Source organism: Salvelinus fontinalis, chromosome 6, assembly GCF_029448725.1.
Source record: "Salvelinus fontinalis isolate EN_2023a chromosome 6, ASM2944872v1, whole genome shotgun sequence".
NCBI classification, from domain to species: Eukaryota; Metazoa; Chordata; class Actinopteri; order Salmoniformes; family Salmonidae; genus Salvelinus; species Salvelinus fontinalis.
In genome coordinates this window covers 63,638,290-63,658,706 of record NC_074670.1, presented here as the reverse complement: position 1 = coordinate 63,658,706, position 20,417 = coordinate 63,638,290, and the positions used below count along the sequence as shown (strand labels likewise).

The 20,417-nt window shown below is 40.9% G+C and overlaps 1 protein-coding gene across 3 annotated transcripts in view; it reads right to left on the bottom strand.

Moving 5' to 3' along the window:
* Positions 1–270: 270 nt before the first annotated feature.
* The window catches only part of LOC129858276 (leucine-rich repeat and immunoglobulin-like domain-containing nogo receptor-interacting protein 2), a 315,914-nt gene continuing 295,767 nt past the window's right edge, over positions 271–20,417 (bottom strand). For all 3 annotated transcript variants that reach the window (XM_055927402.1, XM_055927403.1, XM_055927401.1), the window contains one exon: positions 271–4,019. In XM_055927402.1, the coding sequence (XP_055783377.1) occupies positions 2,163–4,007 (1,845 nt within the window). In that variant the 5' untranslated portion in view covers positions 4,008–4,019 and the 3' untranslated portion in view covers positions 271–2,162. The remainder of the gene's footprint in view (positions 4,020–20,417) is intronic.

Here is a 20,417-nt window from a genome sequence, read left to right as displayed (position 1 = left end):
TATTTGTGTTTCTGCAGATCTCGTTCCTCGAATGGACTTGTCAACTTCATCTGATGTTGTAGAAATACAAATAACCCTTAGAATTAACATACATTGTAAGACAGTTTCCTTGGTGCCAGTGATTGATATTTGATATGTTCTATTTTAACAATTGCATTAAACCATATGCTAATGTTACTATGCTGTTTCCAGATGTTCAACAGGCATATTATATACTGATCATGACCCTCTATTGCTTCATTGCAGTAAATATATAGACACACTAAATGGTACAAATAAATATTATTTTATTTCACATACATGATTTTTTTATTTTACTTTGAACTTTTCACAATCTAAATGATTCAACAACAAAAATGAGGAACTACCACAACAAAGTCCAAATGTTTTACTGGGGAGAAAAGATGACAACTTCACTGTAGTAAGCTGGACACGTATTTTGCCATCAGGCAAAGGTTACAGTCAAAGGAATAAAAAGAGACAAGAAAAGGACAGAAAAGTGGTCCATGTAGGTTCTCTGACCAATATGTCAACTTCTAAATCATCAAATGTGATTATTTCTCCCAGAATAGTGTTATGATACTCACTTTTGTAAAACCCTCAAACCACTTTGATAAATAAAATCTTTTTCCTTTATGGTTGACAATAAACAAAAATATCTTCAATATCTAGGGGTATATTTGGGGAACAGGGATATCTTTTCTCCAGTGTGACATTGCAATCCTGTAGAAGCCCTTTCCTATATTCTTGGACAATTTCAGAAGTGAAGAGTTACCATTTTGCTTGTTAGGTGGGGGAATTGAGATTTTGGCTGACATTGTATCCCATGAGTATTGCTATGAACAGTTTGTTTAAATGAGTATGTACATACCTGTACATAATGAAGCATTAAGTACATATATGCAAAGATTATGGTTGGAGGGAATGCTCTGTTTCATCAATCTGTTCGGTGAGTAAGCATGGTGCAAGACCAAACCAATAAGAGTAATACCTTTAGATAAAAATGTGTACTGTACACGGTTCTGTAGTGTCTTTAAACCCAATACTGGACTTGGGCATGTAAATAGAATTTGAAAAGCTTGATTATGACACCTGTTCCTTTCGGGTCCCCTGGGTAGAGATTCAGATCATTTCGGAGGATCCGTTGTGGACAAGCTCACTAGCAACAACAAGAACATTTGTCACAATGTCCTGGCATTGTATCCAATAAGATGCCATAGTTGGGGATTGCACTCCTGTGTCCTGTTATGGCACTCTGCAGTACTTTTTCCATTCCTAGTAAACCAAAAGGTGATCCTGATACTCTGATTTCTTCACTTTAAAGGGCCCAGTGCAGTCAAAAAAGTGATTCTCCAGTTATTTTCCTTTTATATATATTTCCACACTATGAAGTTGAAATAATACTGTGAAATTGTGAATAGTATGGTAATGCCTTTTAGTGTAAGAGAAATTTCAGCCTGTTTTGGTGGGATGGAGTTTTGGCCATTCTGGTGACACCACCTGGCGTTAAATTAGTTAATAGACCAATAAGAAAGAGTTACAAACCTCTCTGCCAATAAAAGCTAATTATCAGTTTCCCCCTCTCCACTTTGACCACTCCCAGACAGTCCTTGCTTGAGAAATTGCAATTTTTGTTTCTTTAATTGAAAACAATCACAGTAAGGTACTTCAATGTTACCTATAAAATGTATGTCAAACAAAAAACAATGACTGCAAAGTTAAACAAACCATAGAACTCTATGCACAAGAACTGCTTTAAACAATTTTCACATTTTTGTTTTTACAAAAATACATTTAATTGAAGAACAGTGCAGATGCAAAGTTTGGCCACAGAATGATGGTTTGTGCTGTTGGTTCCGTCATTCTGTTACCAAACGTTGCATTTGCAATGTTCTTCAAGTGTGTTTGTAAAAATGTCTGTGGAAATTAATAAAACTAGTCCTTGTGCATAGAGTTGTAGGTTTTGTTTAACTTTGCAATCATTGGTTTTTGTTTGGCATACATTTCAAAGTGAAAAATCTGAGCCTCAGTACCACTCTGTTACAATAGAATTGCCCGGGAGCATTCTCCTGAAGTAGTGGGAGATGTTGTTCCATTTGCAATAAAAATACATAATCCTTAGAGCATTCCCAACATATGGATTCCCAGATTCACAAACCGTGTTAGATCATTTTCATGTTAAAGCGATGAGGTCCAGCTTGTCCCTCTGCCCCTCCATCTACAGAAGTGCCATTAGACTTGGACCGAGGGACATATTCAATATCTATGTTGTTTTTATGCTTTCCCTTGCCCCGGCTCCAAACGAACAGTAGCAGAAAGCAGAACAAGACCACCCCCAGGAATGTGAAACATCCCATTGCTGTCGACACTAAGATAGTCTTTAGGTCCAAGCCGTAGGTCACGTTGCTAGTCCCATTGGTAGTGGCGTTGCTGGGATCTGTGTAGTACTGGGTCCTGTTTGCGTAGAGCGACCCCAGGCTTTTCACTGCTAGGGAGGCCATCAATGAGTCGTTACCCGCCGTGTTGGTTGCCATGCAAAGGTACACGCCCCCGTCCTGCACCTCGGCCACCTTGATCTCCAGCGTCCCATTGTTGTGGACCTTGACTCTACCGTAGCTCTTGTTGGTGAGGAGGCGCCGGCGTGGGGACAGCCACGACACCACCGGCCTGGGGATCCCTTCAGCACTGCAGTGTAGTTTCGCTGACTGGCCCTCGTCCACTGCTATCGTCTGTGTCTTGTTCTCACGGATTTTTGGCTTGGTGCATGTCACGTAATAGGATAGCAGGGTCTCCTTGAATTCCCTGAAAGGCCTTCCGCGGATACCCTCAGGGGTGCTGCACTCTGGCTGCGAGTCACCAAAGAAGATGGAGTGCCTTTTCTGCAGGATCCACATGAGGCGACAGTCACACACCAGGGGGTTGTCGTCGATCAAGAGGACCTCCAGAGCCTCAGGGGCTTGGAAGACACCCTTCTCCAGGGTGTCCAAATGGTTGTGGGAAACATTGAGGACTTTGAGCCACCGGAGGCCCTGAAATGCGTACGGTTCAATGGTCGACAACTGGGCCCCAACTAGATGAAGTTCCCTCAGGCGCACCAACTCAAACAGCATTCCCCCCTCGATGTGTCTGATGCGGTTGAAGGACAGGTTGAGGTGTGTTAGGTAGTGCAGGTGCTTTAGGGCCTGGTATGGGAAGGTGGACAGGTTAGTGTTGGTGATGAAAAGCGTGGTCAGGTTGAGGCTGTGTAGCGTGTTGGCTGGCACACTGTCCAGCGAGGTCCAGCTGTCAATCTCCAGGTGGCGCAGCCGGAAAAGCTTCTTGAAGGAGTAGGCTTGCAATGTGCTGATGCTGAGGTATCGGAGGTGAAGTCTGACCAAGTTGTGCAGATGGGACAGGGCCTCAGTGGGCACCACTGTTAGGTTGCATCTCTCCAGGGTTAGTGTCTGTAGGCTCAGCAGTCCACTGAAGGCCCGGTGGGAGATGTACACCAGGTCATTGTCACCCACCTCCAGGAACTTCAGGTTGTGCAAGTCCTGGAACATGTAGTCCAGCAGGATGACAATCTTGTTGTCGCTGACATCCAGCCGTGTGAGGTTGGATAAGCCTGTGAAGACCCCCAGGGGAATAAGCTTGATGCGGTTGCTTTTGAGACTGAGCGAGTGCATACTGTACAGAGGGTTGAAGGCCCCCGGTTCCACATAGCTGATAATGTTCCCACTGAGGTCCAGATCCTCTAGTCCAGGGTAGGGGGCAAAGTCATCTGGGTTGACGGCCTGCAGCTTGTTCTTGCTCAGGTCCAGGATCCTGGTCTCGATGGGGATGCCGTCTGGGATGCTCGGTAGGCGTTTGCGGTGGCACATGACCGACTTGCTCTGGGCTGAGCAGTCACAGCGGGCGGGACATCCCAGGGCAGAACCCACAAAGACGGCCACTAGAGCCAGTCCCAGGAACGGTTGCCAGCATGAGAGGGCTGTGTGCAGCATGACTTTGCTCATACAGTCGACCATTCTGTCACGGCTCTACAAGAAAGAGAGGGAAAACAGACAGAAAGACAACACAATTAGAGAGCATAAATTGGTAAAAATAAGGAATGTGTAAAAACCTTAATGGGTGTCAATACACATGCGTAAGCAATCTTTTGAAGGAAACTACTTTGGGATTATAAATGGAACCTAAATGGATGACGTCATTTTACTATTGTGGTGAAATTGACTGGCATCTTATCTCAATAAAAATGAAGTTCATATTAGATTCTCTGATGCAAATGCCTCATTTTCAACATCCTGAATCATCCTTTCTTTCTATTGCAGTTTTGGCCAGCGATCACACCGCTATATCCACTGGCTCACTTATTCAAAATACAGGCACAACTTCGCCATTTTGCTCTTATCTTCCATTGGTTTATTCTCCGAATTTAAGAACAAATTGCCAAAAGTAATTTGTTACACAGGTTGTCTTCTCACACCACAATCAGTTCAAACAGTCTGCCGTCTTTTGTTGTGTTTTAGCCAAAGCAAACTGACGAAGGGAGAAGAGTGGAGAAGAAAGGAAACTGCCTCTATGATAAGTCTGTGGAGGCTATCTGATAATTATTCTAACCAAGGACTTCAGTGGATATAGAATGATTTCTATATATTAAGTGCAAAATATCTAAGACAAACAAGTCCATAAGCAGCAGCTAAGCAATGGGGCTTCACCTATGTACAGTGCCTTCTGAAACACCCCTTGAATTCTTCCAAATTGTGTTGTGTTACAGCCTGAATTTAAAATCGATTAAATATAGATTTTGTAAAACTGGCCTACACACAATACCCCATAATGCGAATTATGTTTTTAGAAATGTTTACAAATACATTTCAAATGAAAAGCTGAAATGTCTATAACCCCTTTATCATGGCAAGACTAAATAAGTTCAGGAGTAAAAATGTGCTTAACAAGTAACATAATAATATACATGGACTTATTCTGTGTGAAATAATAGTGTTTAACATGATTTCTTAATGACTACCTCATCTCTGTACTCCCCACATAGAGATAATTGTATGTTCCCTTAGTTGAGTAGTGAATTTCAAACACAGATTCAACCACAAAGACCAGGGAGGTTTTCCAATGCCTCGCAAAGAAAGGCACCTATTGGTAGATGGCAAAAAAAAAGTTGAATGTCCCTTTGAGCATGGTGAAGAACACCCATACATGTGTCCTTCCTAACTCAGTTGCCGGTGAGGAAGGAAACCACTCAGGGATTTCACCATGAGGCCAATGGTGACTTTAAAACAGTTACAGTTTAACGCCTTTCCTCGTCTTCAGACGAGGAGTATGAAGGCTCGAACCAATACGCAGCGTGGTAAGTGTCCATGATATTTTAATATAACTGAACACGACAAAATACAAAAATAACAAAGTGAATGACAACAAAAACCGAAACAGTCCTGAATGGTGAAACAAACACAAAAACAGGAAACAATCACCCACAACCAAAATGGGGAAAACAGGCTACCTAAGTACGATTCTCAATCAGAGACAACGATCGACAGGTGCCTCTGACTGAGAACCATACCAGGCCAAACACAGAAATGGAAAACATAGAAAAACAACATAGAATGCCCACCCCAACTCACGCCCTGACCAAACCAAAATAAAGACATAAAAAAGGAACTATGGTCAGAACGTAACATACAGAGGTAATGGTTGTGATCCTCAGAAAACTGAGCATGGATCAACAACATGGCAGTTACTCCACAATACTAACCCAATTGACAGAGTGAAAAGAAGGAAGCCTGCACAGAATAAAAATATTCCAAAACATGCATCATGTTTGCAAAAAGGCACTAAAGTAAAACTGCAAAACATGTGGCAAAGGAATGAACTTCATGTCCTGAATACAACTCCAATACATCACTCAGTACTACTCTTCCTATTTTCAAAAATGGTGGTGGCTGCATTATGTTATGAGTATGCTTGTCATATGCAAGTGAGTTTGTTTTTAGGAGGAAAAGAAACAGAATAGAGCTAAGACAAGGAGAAATTCTACGGGAAAACCTGTTTCAGTCTGCTTTCTAACAGACACTGGGAGACAATTTCACCTTTCAGCAGGACAATAACCAAAAACACCAGGCCAAATATACCCTGGAGTTGCTTACCAAGACGGCACTGAATGTTCCTGAGTGGCCTAGTTACAATTTTGACTTAAATCGCCTTGAAAATCAATGATCAACAACCAACTTGACAGAGCTTGAAGAATTTAAAAAATAATGATGTGCAAATATTGTACAATCCAGGTGTGGAAAGCTCTTAGAGACTTATGCAGAAAAAGACTCACAGCAGTAATCGCTGCCAAATGTGATTCTAACATGTATTGATTCATTTTTAATACATTTGCAAACATTTACAAAAACATGTTTTCACTATGTGGTATTGTGGGTAGATAGATGGGTGAAAAAAACATCTGTTTATCTTCTTATGGCTGGGGGCAGTATTGAGTAGCTTGGATGAATAAGGTGCCCAGAGCAAACTGCCTGCTACTCAGGCCCAGTTGCTAACATATGCATATTATTAGATTTGGATAGAAAACACTCTGAAGTTTCTAAAACTGTTTGAATGATGTCGGTGAGTAGAACAGAACGCATATGGCAGGCAAAAACCTGAGAAAAAATCCAACCAGGAAGTGGGAAATCTGAGGTTTGTAGTCTTTCAACTCATCGCCTATCGAATACACAGTGGGATATTGGTCATATTGCACTTCCTAAGGCTTCCACTAGAGGTCAAAAGTCTTTAGAACCTTGTTTGATGCTTCTACTGTGAAGGAGGGGGGAATGAGGGCTCTTTGAGTCAGGGCTCTGGCAGAGTGCCATGAGCTGACCATGCGTGTTCATGTGATAGTTAGACATGCATTCCATCGCATTTCTACAGACAAAGGAATTCTCCGGTTGGAACATTATTGAAGATTTATGTTAAAAACATCCTAAAGATTGATTCTATACTTCGTTTGACATGTTTCTACGAACTGTAATATGACTTTTCGTCTGAACTTTTGCATGGACTTGCCCAAGCGTCATGAGTTTGGATTGTGTACTGAACGTGCGAACAAAAGGGAGGTATTTGGACATAAATGATGGACTTTATAGAACAAATCAAACATTCATTGTGGAACTGGGAGTCATGGGAGTGCATTCTGATGAAGATCATCAAAGGTAAGTGAATATTTATAATGCTATTCTCACATCTGTTGACTCAACAACATGGCGGATATCTTTATGGCTTGTTTGGGTTCTGAGCGCCGTACTCAGATTATAGCATGGCGTGCTTTTTCCGTAAAGTTTTTTTGAAATCTGACAGCGGTTGCATTAAGGAGAGGTTTATCAAAAGTTGCATGTATAATACTTGTATCTTTTATCAATGTTTATTATGAGTATTTCTGTAAATTGATGTGGCTCTCTGCAAAATCACCGGATGTTTTGGAGGCAAAACATTACTGAACATAACGCGCCAATGTAAACTGAGATTTTTGGATATAAATATGAACTTTATCGAACAAAACATACATGCATTGTGTAACATGAAGTCCTATGAGTGTCATCTGATGAAGATCATCAAAGGTTAGTGATTAATTTTATCTCTATTTCTTCTTTTTGTGACTCATCTCTTTGGCTGTGAATAGGTGCTGACCTAACATAATGATATGTTGTGCTTTCGTCGTAAAGCCTTTTTGAAATCGAACACTGTGGTGGGATTAACAACAAGTGTATCTTTCAAATGGTGTAAAATACTTGTATGTCTGAGGAATTTTAATTATGAGATTTCTGTTGTTTTGAATTTGGCGCCCTGCACTTTCCCTGGCTGTTGTCATATCGATCCCGTTAACGGGATCCCAGCCATAAGAAGTTTTAATCAATTTTGATTTTAGGCTGTAACACAACAAAATGAGGAATAAGTCAAGGGGTATGAATACGTTATGAAGGCACTGTACGTTCATATTGTCAAGTGAGGAATTGATAGTACAATACAATTTAAGGAATATGACAAATCTATTGCTAACAACAATGCTTTCATGAAGTCCACAAGTGATACGTGTTTTTGCTAAGCCGAATTCAACCTTTTTTAATCAAAGATGTTCCATCTATTTCCATCTCCGTGTTTTTTCTTCACATAGAAACAGCTCTATTGTTACTACAGGAGCATATTGTCGGTTTCTCTGACCCTTATGCAGTGAAACAATGAGCATGATTGTATTGATTTTCCTACACACAACCCTTCATATGTCAAAGAACACACAAGCTGCAAAATGTTAATGGCAGAAAAAGGCATGATGGGAAATGCATGTGAATTTCCAAAGTCCAAACACAATTAATAGTGAACACAATCAACAAGTAGAAATTGTTGGAGGGCACAACCTAATGGGGAGAACATTAGGCTGGTAATTATACAGATTATCACAAAAGCTGGGAAGGCTAATAAATGAAGGTCCGGGAGGTTAATACATTTTTAAAATCCAATTTAAACATTCATTTAAATGGTGTCCAAACAAATGGTGGAAGAATCAAATCAATTACACTCTGAAATAGTAGCATCTGTAGTCAAGATGTGTATGCTCAGGTCTTCAGGAGAAGAGAGTAGGGTAGTAATAGGATGGGCTGAAGCCTTATTCCTTCACCTGTAATGTGTATTTTATCTGACACTCTTAAGTATACCAAACTTACTGTGGATACAAATACAGTACATCACCTGCATCATACATACTGCTTTGTTGTGTGCTTGTCCTTCTGACCACTAGGAGGCCACAGTCTGTAGGCAGTGGTCAGTTCATATCAGCTCCCAACAACATAGACTTGATAGACAATATGTGATATGACAACAGTAAAGACATATTTAAAAAGCAAGTAGGAATACTGGGAGGAATTCAAATAAAGTCTACTTCATAAACTACGTCTTAAAACATTTGGTCGAATTTTGTACCGGATTATTAAAGAATATAAACAATATGATTGTATATGTATTATATACTATATTAATATGTAAAATATTCATTGAAGGGGCAGAAAATATTTACAATAATTTCCATGGAATCCACTGCTCTTTATAGACAGATTGTGAAACAGGTTGTGAAAAGACTATTCCCGCTTCATCAGGTGTGTCATGACGTGTACTAAACTGAACTGTAATGACAATAATCAGCACGACTCCCTGCGAGCACAAATACAACATTACAAAGTTTAGGAAACACAAACATGCCGTCATTACGGCATATAGTGAAGAATTAAAGATGTCTACTAAACAATCATGTTGAAATTGCTATTACACAATTATTATTATTATGATATTATTATTATTTTTCATATCTATTTTAATGACTACATATGAAAACATAACTGTTTGGCCCACATCTATAAAACAACATTAATACTAACATATTATGCCAGTCAAAAGTTTGGACACGCCTAATCATTCCAGGGTTTTTATTTATTTTTTACTATTTTCTACATTGTAGAATAGTAGTGAAGACATCAACACTATGAAATAACACATATCATGTAGTAACTAAAAAAGTGTTAAACAAATACAAATATATTTCCTATTTGAGATTCTTCAAAGTTGCCACCCTTGATGACAGCTTTGCACACTCTTGGCATTCTCTCAACCAGCATCATGAGGTAGTCACCTGGAATGCATTTCAATTAACAGGTGTGCCTTGATAAAAGTTAATTTGTGGAATTTCTTTCGTTCTTTCTTTCTTTCGTCAAATTTCTTTTCGTTTTTGAGTCAATCAGTTGTGTTGTGACAAGGTAGGGTTGGTATACAGAAGAGAGCCCTATTTTGGTAAAAGACACCAATAATAAGAAGAGACTTGATTGGGCCAAGAAACACGAGCAATGGACATTAGACCGGTGGAAATCTGTCCTTTGGTCTGATCAGTCCAAATTTGAGATATTTGGTTTCAAATGCCGTGTCTTTCTGAGATGCAGAGTAGGTGAACGGATTATCTCTGCATGTGTGGTTCCAAACGTGAAGCATGGAGGAGGTGGTGTGATGGTGCTTTGCTGGTGACACTGTCTGTGGGCTATACTCGGCCTTGTCTCAGGATGGTAAGCTGGTGGTTGAAGATATCACTCTAGTGGTGTGGGGGCTGTGCTTTGGCAAAGTGGATGGGGTTCTATTCTGCCTGTTTGGCCCTGTCCGGGGGTATCATCGGATGGGGCCACAGTGTCTCCTGACCCCTCCTGTCTCAGCCTCCAGTATTTATGCTGCAGTAGTTTATGTGTCGGGGGGCTAGGGTCCGTTTGTAATATCTGGAGTACTTCTCCTGTCTTATCCGGTGTCCTGTGTGAATTTAAGTATAATCTCTCTAATTCTCTCTTTCTCTCTTTCTTTCTCTCTCTCTGAGGACCTGAGCCCTAGGACCATGCCTCAGGACTACCTGGCATGATGACTCCTTGCTGTCCCCAGTCCACCTGGCCGTGCTGCTGCTCCAGTTTCAACTGTTCTGCCTGCGGCTATGGAACCCTGACCTGTTCACCGGACGTGCTTCCTGTCCCTGACCTGCTGTTTTCAACTCTCTAGAGACCGCAGGAGCGGTAGAGATACTCTTAATGATCGGCTATGAAAAGCCAACTGACATTTACTCCTGAGGTGCTGCACCCTCGACAACTACTGTGATTATTATTATTTGACCATGCTGGTCATTTATGAACGTTTGAACATCTTGACCATGTTCTGTTATAATCTCCACCCGGCACAGCCAGAAGAGGACTGGCCACCCCTCATAGCCTGGTTCCTCTCTAGGTTTCTCCCTAGGTTTTGGCCTTTCTAGGGAGTTTTTCTGAGCCACCGTGCTTCTACACCTGCATTGCTTGCTGTTTGGGGTTTTAGGCTGGGTTTCTGTACAGCACTTTGAGATATCAGCTGATGTAAGAAGGGCTATATAAATACATTTGATTTGATTTGATGATTTAGAATTCAAGACACACTTAACCAGCATGGCTACCATAGCTTTCTGCAGTGATATGCCATCCAATCTGGTTTGCGCTTAGTGGGACTATCATTTGTTTTTCTACAGGACAATGATCCAGGCTTTGGAAGGGCTATTTGACCAAGAAGGAGAGTGATGGAGTGCTGCATAAGATGACCTGACCTCCACAATCACCCGACCTCAAACCAATTGAGGTGGTTTGGGATGAGTTGGACCGCAGAGTGAATGAAAGCAGCCAACAAGCACATGTGGGAACTCCTTCAAGACTGTTGGAAAAGCATTCCAGGTAAAGCTGTGTGATGGTGTGGGTGTGCTTTACTGGTTACACTGTCGATGATTTATTTAGAATTCATGACACACTTAACTGTTGCAAAAGGTGAATCTGGTTGAGAGAATGCAAAGAGTGTGCAAAGCTGTCATCAAGGCAAAGGGTGCCTACTTTGAATAATCTCAAATATAAAATATATTTTGATTTGTTTAACACTTTTTTTTGGTTACTACATGATTCCATATGTGTTATTTCATAGTTTTGATGTCTTCACTATTAATCAACAATGTAGTCAATAATAAAAATGAATGAGTAGGTGTGTCCAAACTTTTGACTGGGACTGGAATGTAGTAAGTATGTCATACATGTGTGACCAATATCCCCCCCTCCCGCCCGCCCGCCCGCACCCCACACACACACACACACACACACACACACACACACACACACACAGACACACACACAGACCCTCGCCACACATCTCTGTCCACCAGTGAAATAGCACAGTGAATTATGGAGAGTGCTTCTAATCAGGACAAGAGCAGGCTCATGATTGTGCTCCCTCACCTGAGTCCGGTGCATAGAAAAGCTATTATGTACAGAGTGCACTATCATCATGGGCAGAAAAGCTAGAAGGGCTGCTCTGATGACAGCGAAATGCTACACAGACAAGACATTCAGACACAAATTAGGGCCAGGTTGGATCCTAGGTGGGTCTGATACCACTACACTGGATCTGCATATAGTACATGTTGAACCTAGGTGGGTCTGATACCACTACTCTTATTCTGCATACAGTACATGTTGAGCCTAGGTGGGTCTGATACCACTACTCTGATTCTGCATAAAGTACATGTTGATCCTAGGTGGGTCTGATACCACTACTCTGATTCTGCATAAAGTACATGTTGATCCTAGGTGGGTTTGATACCACTACTCTGATTATGCATGCAGAACATGTTGAAGACAGTTGTGACAGTTGAAACAGTGGGGGTTGTATCACGCCCTGACCGTAGAGATCCTTTTAATGTCTCTATTTTGGTTTGGTCAGGGTGTGAGTTGGGGTGGGTATTCTATGTTCTATTATTTGTATTTCTATGTTTTGGCCGGGTAGGGTTCTCAATCAGAGACAGCTGTCTATCGTTGTCTCTGATTGAGAACCATACTTAGGTAGCCGTTTTTACCACCTGTCTTTGTGGGAAGTTAACTTTTGTTTATGGGTCATAGCCTTTAGCTTCACGGTTTGTTTTGTAGTGTTTATTGTTTTGTTCGGCGTCTTTTCTAATAAAAAGAAAATGTACGCTCATCATGCTGCGCCTTGGTCCTCTTCTTTCAACGTCCGTGAGAGGTTGCTGACAGTTGAAACAGTGGGGTTGCTGGGAGAAGACCTTGTTACACTGGGGGTTGCTGGGAGACGACCTTGACAAGCATGCAAAATGGATTGGCACTTGGAAACGGATAGATATTGTTTGTTAAAGTGTTGAATTCCACATGTAATATTTCACCACAAGCAGGTGTAAATAAAGTATTACAACATAGTCTTCTCACATTATAGTTAGAATTTCTTGATTAACTTCATTTCCATATAATCACTCAAAACACATGGGGCCTTTCGGCCCCTGGATGCTGCTCTTAGCTTTGCAAAATAACCCGGGGCCATTGACGTAATACATGAGTAACTATGACGTGCCAAAGTGTATGGCTTTTGTCTCACATAGTCACAGCCAACACACATTGCCATCCTGCCCAGCACGACTTCACCATAGTGCTTCCCCATTCTCCCCAAGTGTTCTTGGCTCTCGCATCTCTGCGATGACCTAAGGCTGGCTAGCTGAGCGTTGTCCCTGAGACTGAGTGCTACATCAAAATGTAGGCTCATATTGCTGCAGCGCTCATTTGATAATACAGGCCGGCCGGCCGCCCTACTCACTGTCTGAGTGTATGAATGCCAAATGAGCTTGCAGGAGATTGCAATCACTCCCCAGGTATCTTCCATGGGTCACCAAAGCTTTCTCCCTCTCCCTCTCCCTCTCCCTCTCCCTCTCCCTCTCCCTCCTCCCTTTCTCAGTCGATTGTGAACAGTACTCCTTCTCACAAAAACATCCACATAGGCAATACTGTAGAAGTTGTTCAATATTCAGTTGCATCCTGAAGGAAATGACCATGTTTAATAATTGAGATTCAATGGGAGATTAATTTAATTAAGAATTCATTGATGTTTAAACAACCATTCCACTACTATTTCTCTTTTATAAGGCGTCAGTAAAATGTAACGTGGCACACAATAGATTAAGAAACATTTATGCATACTCACATTAAAAGTTTATGCTTTTCAAAACATCTTTAAAATTGGGAATACTCGCATATCACAGAGACTTGACAATTGTAACATTCACAGCAATAATAAATGTCAACTAGCTCACTTTCCCTAAAAAATAAGTATTCAACATAATTTACTACAATAATTGATTGTTTATGCTCTGTGGATTCTGTGTAACTCATCATTACGCATCTGTTTAGACTGAAAAATCCAAGCTCAACAGAGTTCGTATGCCGACTCAATCACAAAAAATGATTATCCCAGTGAAAGATGATAGCGACAGAGAGCACAGCCGACAGAGTATGAAATGTTTGGCCCATCTAACCCTCATGGTGATAAACCCACCCCAGTGAAATGCAATGGAACTCACTGTCATGTATTATTTCTAAGAGGTATTCATCTAAAGTAAATAGCATTCCAGGTCACACAACTAAAGCAGCGCTAAACGCAGTAAGCCTAAGGAGGAGACTTGAGAAAAAAAGCCCTAAACCCCCAAAAGGCAGGCACTTTGTCACGACTCTCATCCAGCCAAGGTGGCTCCCTGCCTGTTCGGGCGGTGCTCGGAGGTCGTCGTCGCTGGTCTACTAGCCGCCCCCGATTTCTTTTTCCTTTTCTGTTAGTTTAGTCTTATTAGTTGCACCTGTTCCTTTGTTTCTTGATTTTTGGTCTATTTAAGCCTGTTAGGCCCGATAAGGTTTGTGCGGGATTATTTGTGTTCTCTGTCGGTTGTGGATGTGTTTTTCATTGTTCTCTGGATCGTTCGCCCTGTGTTTGGGCTGGTCAGTGTTTATGCGCCCTGTATTTGGCGTGACCATTTTGTGCCGGAGAAATAAATCTACAAATCACTGAACCCTCTGCTCGCTGCGCCTGACACCTACCCAGCACTCCTAGTATCCGTGACACACTTCCTATTTCCTGGTGTTTGGTTTTTGCCCAAGTAGTTTGAGGATTTCGATTTTAAAAACTTTGCCCCTGTGCAATGGACCAATAAAAATCATTTGTGAAGTTGGCCTGGCCCATATCTCCACTGGAAGGTCTTCAGAGTGTGTTTGATGTGGCCTTTGTGCTACCATCACCCCACGTAATGCCATGGCTGTTCACACTCAGAAGTGTCCCTGCGCTCCAGCCGGATGTTCCAAGATGGTTTCTTTGTTTAGACTGCAATTATCAAAGCTCTTAAAGACCATAATCAAAGTGTCAAAATGTGATCTAGGAAAAAAGGAGAGGAATTAACTTACAATGGAACTAAATTAAATGTAATCATCAACAAATCCATTGGGTGTTCTATCATGGGAGCTGGATTTTCATGTTTGGTTGTCTTGTACATTTATATTTATACAACCGGTGGGTCGAATCCTTAATGCTGATTGGATAGAACCGCATTCCAGGCGGTGTCTATTCCACAAGTTGCCATCGGCTAAATCTATGATGTTAAAATGCCTATTTACTCTGTTTCATCTGACTACACAATCCATTGTCTCATCAGCCCAGCTAAACAACTTATGAACTTGATCTCCACTGTAAAATACATCTAGACATTATCTCACATTTCTTTTAGACTAACATTTCGTTTTCAACACCAGAGATTTGTATAAACCTTGCTGTCTGTCTCTCTGACATTTGCAACATTGTTTCAATATTCAAATTCGATCTCCTGCTGTCCCATAGTAATGAACATGTTGGAAGTCGGGACAAGACTGACTGGCAGGCAACGTTTTTCAGCCAGTCGAAATCATGATTCAGCTGGCATCATTTTTATAGACATTTACAGAAAATGTAAATTGAAAAAGGTTCAAATGAAACGCAGCAAAATTGCAGTCTTTTTTGAAGTGATTGTGTTACTGTAGCTATGTTGTTGGCTAGCTCCTCTGAACAACAGTATCCTGATGAGTGAGCACATGTTCTATGCCAGGCGAAATCGAGCCTCCTCAGCTTATTGTTATGCATGTATCAAAAGAAATGTCACTAGAAAACAGCTTAAACAAATGCAAATTAAGCTACTTTCTGTCATTCTGGCTGCACTTTTTGATGTGACTGTAAGTTAGCCGTAGTTGGCTAGCTACCAAGCAAGGGATGAGAACATTGCCAGCCAATATGGCAATGGAACATTTAGAAACGAATGACTGGGTCGCGTCTCTAGCAACCCAAGATTTGTTTTGGGACTATGTCTTGTGGAAGGATGAAATAGTATGAATAAATTAATCAAATAGCGTTTATGAAAATATGTCAATCATTATTTGAATATGTAGGTAAAGCGTGTTTGGAGGATATATTGGTACGGTTTTCCAATCAACAACACCCGTGCCAATATATCCTCCAAACATTGGCTTCTCGGGCCTTATCACTTAAGTGTAGGTTGCCCTCAAGCCTGCAGCTCAGAATAAAATGCTGCAACTATAACCACTAGTTATAGTTGCTTTGGATTCATACGATGTACCAAAAAGAATATGACTGACATCACGGTAGACAAAAATAAACAAATTCTATGACTTGATATATGCTACTAATACTCAAACTTCCAAGTAAATGCTGCATTAATGCCAATTGGAAACGAAAAAGTGATGTCATGGTAATTCTACTGTAGAAGGACACAATTGGATAAAGAATGGAAGATGGATGCCCATGGTCCCTGACACTCTCCTTCTGGACTATGCTGGCCTGGCCATGACATGAACGGAAGCTCCACCAACTCCACACACACGAGCCGCATCTCATTAATTCTAGTACACTCCGCGCTACAGAGACAACATGCAGCACACACCCATCATTAACTACAAGATCGCTCTCAAATACAGTACTAAGGGGTTAACATGTGCATGTTACATACATGTCAGCGCAGCTTTTGACATTTGAATTTCCCAGATATCAAGAATGAAATGACAGTCAATCATCATAATGGTAATTGTATGGAAAAGTTATTAAATCATAATTTTAATGAAGCCTTATATCTTCTAATAACGCTTCCCCGAAGGAAAGATGTAATTAACTTGCAGGTTACTGTGTTGCCAGAGTGTGCAATTAACCCACCTTTTTTAAAGGGAGCGTCTGCAAGTAACCAAAGAGGTAGGTGACGGTGGTAATGAGAAGGCAATCCTGGAACATTCTCTTCTTGGTTTATCCATTATTAAAATCATTTTTGTAAAGGATACCAGATGGCATGGGTTACAGACATATGGCCTGCCAAGGCGCAACATGACACTGGCCTATTCTTTAATAAGCTTGAGGGTTGCGTAACTAAAACTCTCTCAGAGCATGCACTGGTGTCTGTGTAAAGTATGTGATCTAGGTTGAAAACATCAAATACCATGAAGTACATTCTCCCATGGTGCTGTTACAATACCAGTGAAGCTCACTACTGTAGCTTAGCAACACTAGTACAAGAACAACACTACTGTAGCTTTGCCACACTAGTACAAGAACAACACTACTGTAGCTTTGCCACACTAGTACAAGAACAACACTACTGTAGCTTTGCCACACTAGTACAAGAACAACACTACTGTAGCTTTGCCACACTAGTACAAGAACAACACTACTGTAGCTTTGCCACACTAGTGCAATAACAACATTACTGTAGTTTAGCCACACCAGTACAAGAACAACACTACTGTAGCTTAGCCACACTAGTACAAGAACAACACTACTGTAGCTTTGCCACACTAGTGCAATAACAACATTACTGTAGTTTAGCCACACCAGTACAAGAACAACACTACTGTAGCTTTGCCACACTAGTACAATAACAACACTACTGTAGTTTAGCCACACTAGTGCAATAACAACACTAATGTAGTTTAGCCACACCAGTACAAGAACAACACTACTGTAGCTTTGCCACACTAGTACAATAACAACACTACTGTAGTTTAGCCACACTACTACAAGAACAACACTACTGTAGCTTTGCCACACTAGTACAAGAACAACACTACTGTAGCTTTGCCACACTAGTACAAGAACAACACTACTGTAGCTTAGCCACACTAGTACAATAACAACACTACTGTAGTTTAGCCACACTACTACAAGAACAACACTACTGTAGCTTTGCCACACTAGTACAAGAACAACACTACTGTAGCTTAGCCACACTAGTACAAGAACAACACTACTGTAGCTTAGCCACACTAGTACAAGAACAACACTACTGATTGTTTTGTATCTTTGATAAGTGCAATGTATGGTAAGTACCAGTATATTGTTGTGTCTGCCATCCTTCCCTGCACATCATCCTCACCTGGCCAATGTTAGAATATCAATTTATCAGCGTGATAAAACACCACAGGGTTCAGCAAGATAATGCATATTTTGGAGGGAATAAGGATAAACAAATTATTGGAATCACATTGTATGGACTTAAATTGGCTAATTATGACCTTATTGTTAAAAACCATTAGTCAAATGTTCTCCAAATATTTTCAACAATCAGAAGCAAACGAAAGGGAAAGCGGCTCAAGATTAACGCACAGCTGCAACATAATTACCAACATAAGTGATGTGAGATATAGAGAGAGAGATTTGGGACCACATCCATAACTATGAGAATCTAGGGCCTTAGGTGGGCTAATAACACGCTCTTCTCCAATTGGCCTTGTGCTTTATTCGCATAGCAAAGTCAAACAGAATTGAATCTGTGTTAATGAGCTATACACTTTGGAAGATTGAATCAGCTGCTCTTTATAATTATGTCAGATAACCCTTGAGTTCGAGAGCAGCCGAAGAGCACCGTCAAATGGTTGGGCCTCACTTTACCCACGACCAACCAAACCCTGCAGAAAGTATTTAACACCATGACTTACAGTCTTAATCCCATGTTTAATAGTTATTCATTAATATGACTGAGCTGTGGAGAGGAACAGGAGCTTGTAAGTGTGGTTGAATATTTTGTAATTAAATGTGCCAGGATTCAATTATAATGGCAGCGAATGGATGACATTATTGGCGAGCCCTGGGTAAGTGATGACTTTCAAAATAAAAGTCAAGCAATGGGTACTTTAACCCTTAGGTCCACCATAGATGGGCATCTGGTAAACAAGAAGCAATTGGGAAGTCCTAAAGATTTTAGTCACTCATTTCAGTTGGGGTTGACTTTATTTATCCTTTATTTTTTTACCAGGTAAGTTCACTGAGAACAAATTCTCATTTGCAGCAACGACCTGGGGAATAGTTACAGGGGAGAGCAGGGGGATGAATGAGCCAATTGTAAACTAGAGTTTATTAGGTGACCATGATGGTTTGAGGGCCAGATTGGGAATTTAGCCAGGACACCGGGTTTAACACCCCTACTCTTACGATAAGTGCCATGGGATCTTTAATGACCTCAGAGAGTCAGGACAACCATTAAACATCCCATCCGAAAGACAGAACGCTACACAGGGCAGTGTCCCCAATCACTGGCATGGGGCATTGGGATATTTTTTTAGACCAGAGGAAAGGGTGCCAGCTACTGGCCCTCCAAACACCACTTCCAGCAGCATCTGGTCTCCCATCCAGGAACTGACCAGGACCAACCCTGCTTAGCTTCAGAAGCAAGCCAGCAGTGGTATGCAGGGTGGTATGCTGCTGGTAAAGACTAAGGTACATACGGCCTATTCAATAGCAGAATTTCAAAGCATATATTTCTCACTATAAACCACTACAGTACCCTTACCATATCAACATGAATGTATTTCCATATTGCTATTGAGGTGACTATTGTGCTGTATTGCACCACTTTAAGGTCAAAATCCCTCAGAGGAAGAACGTGATCTCTACCATGAGTAGGACGTTCAGGAAAGGTACTTCATCTATCGTTAACAGGGCAGTAGTCTAAAAGGTGCATCCTGAGGATATAATATACATTTGTCTCTGTAATAGCTGTAGAACGCTGTCATGTTGAGTTGCCTTTGAAGAAAATACAAGAGCCGGAAAACCTGGACTCTAAGCTCAGGCTTATTGCAACTAGCTACTGTATATATGGGGAGTGTAAGCTTGGTCTACTATAAAGTCCACAATGTGGATGAATATGTTATGATTAGCACAAGACAGCTATCAACACTGACAGTAATGTGAAGATCAACGTAGCCCAAACTTTTCCCTGGGGACCCTTACACAATGTACATGTTTGTTCTATCCCAGAACATCTAATTCCACTATAGTCAACCAGTCTTCAAGCCCTGGATTAGTTGCTAGCCATACTAGTGCAGGCCTAGAACAAATATATGTAAAATCTCACGGTCTCAAAGGACTGGGATGGGAAACACTGGTGTAGATGAGTAATCAACTATAACATGTTCTATCTATTCTAAATGGCACCTTTGCTAGCATCTATGTGTTAGCCAGACATAAATAATGTACCACGTCAGATAAAGGTAAGACTAGGGTTTATAATAACCCTATGGTACGTTAATCATGACGTCCGGCGCAAACGTTTTAAGACGATGAAAACTGATGGCTCCCATCTGTATTTCTACGCCCCACCAAATGATATAGATGCAAGCCTTTTACCACATACACGCACAGGCTAATGCAATTAATCAAGTAAGAATGCTTAATGTACCACATAAAGCAGTGTTTAATAAGATAAACAGACTAACTGAATGTCTGGGAAGGAAGCATTCTTAGTTATCTTATGTCATTGGAAGTGGACACAGGTTGTTAATGGACAATTCCACGGTAACGGAATTGCGCTGAGATTCATATTTTTCAGTTAAAATGTATGCCAAACAAAAACCATTGATTCCAAAGTTTAACAAACCATTCAACTGTATGCACAAGGACTACTTTTAACAATTTACACTGAAAACATTTTTAAAAACTGGAAGAAGTGTGCAGATGCAAAGTTTGGTAAGAAAAAATTGTTTTTTTTGTGTCCACATTTTCCCAAA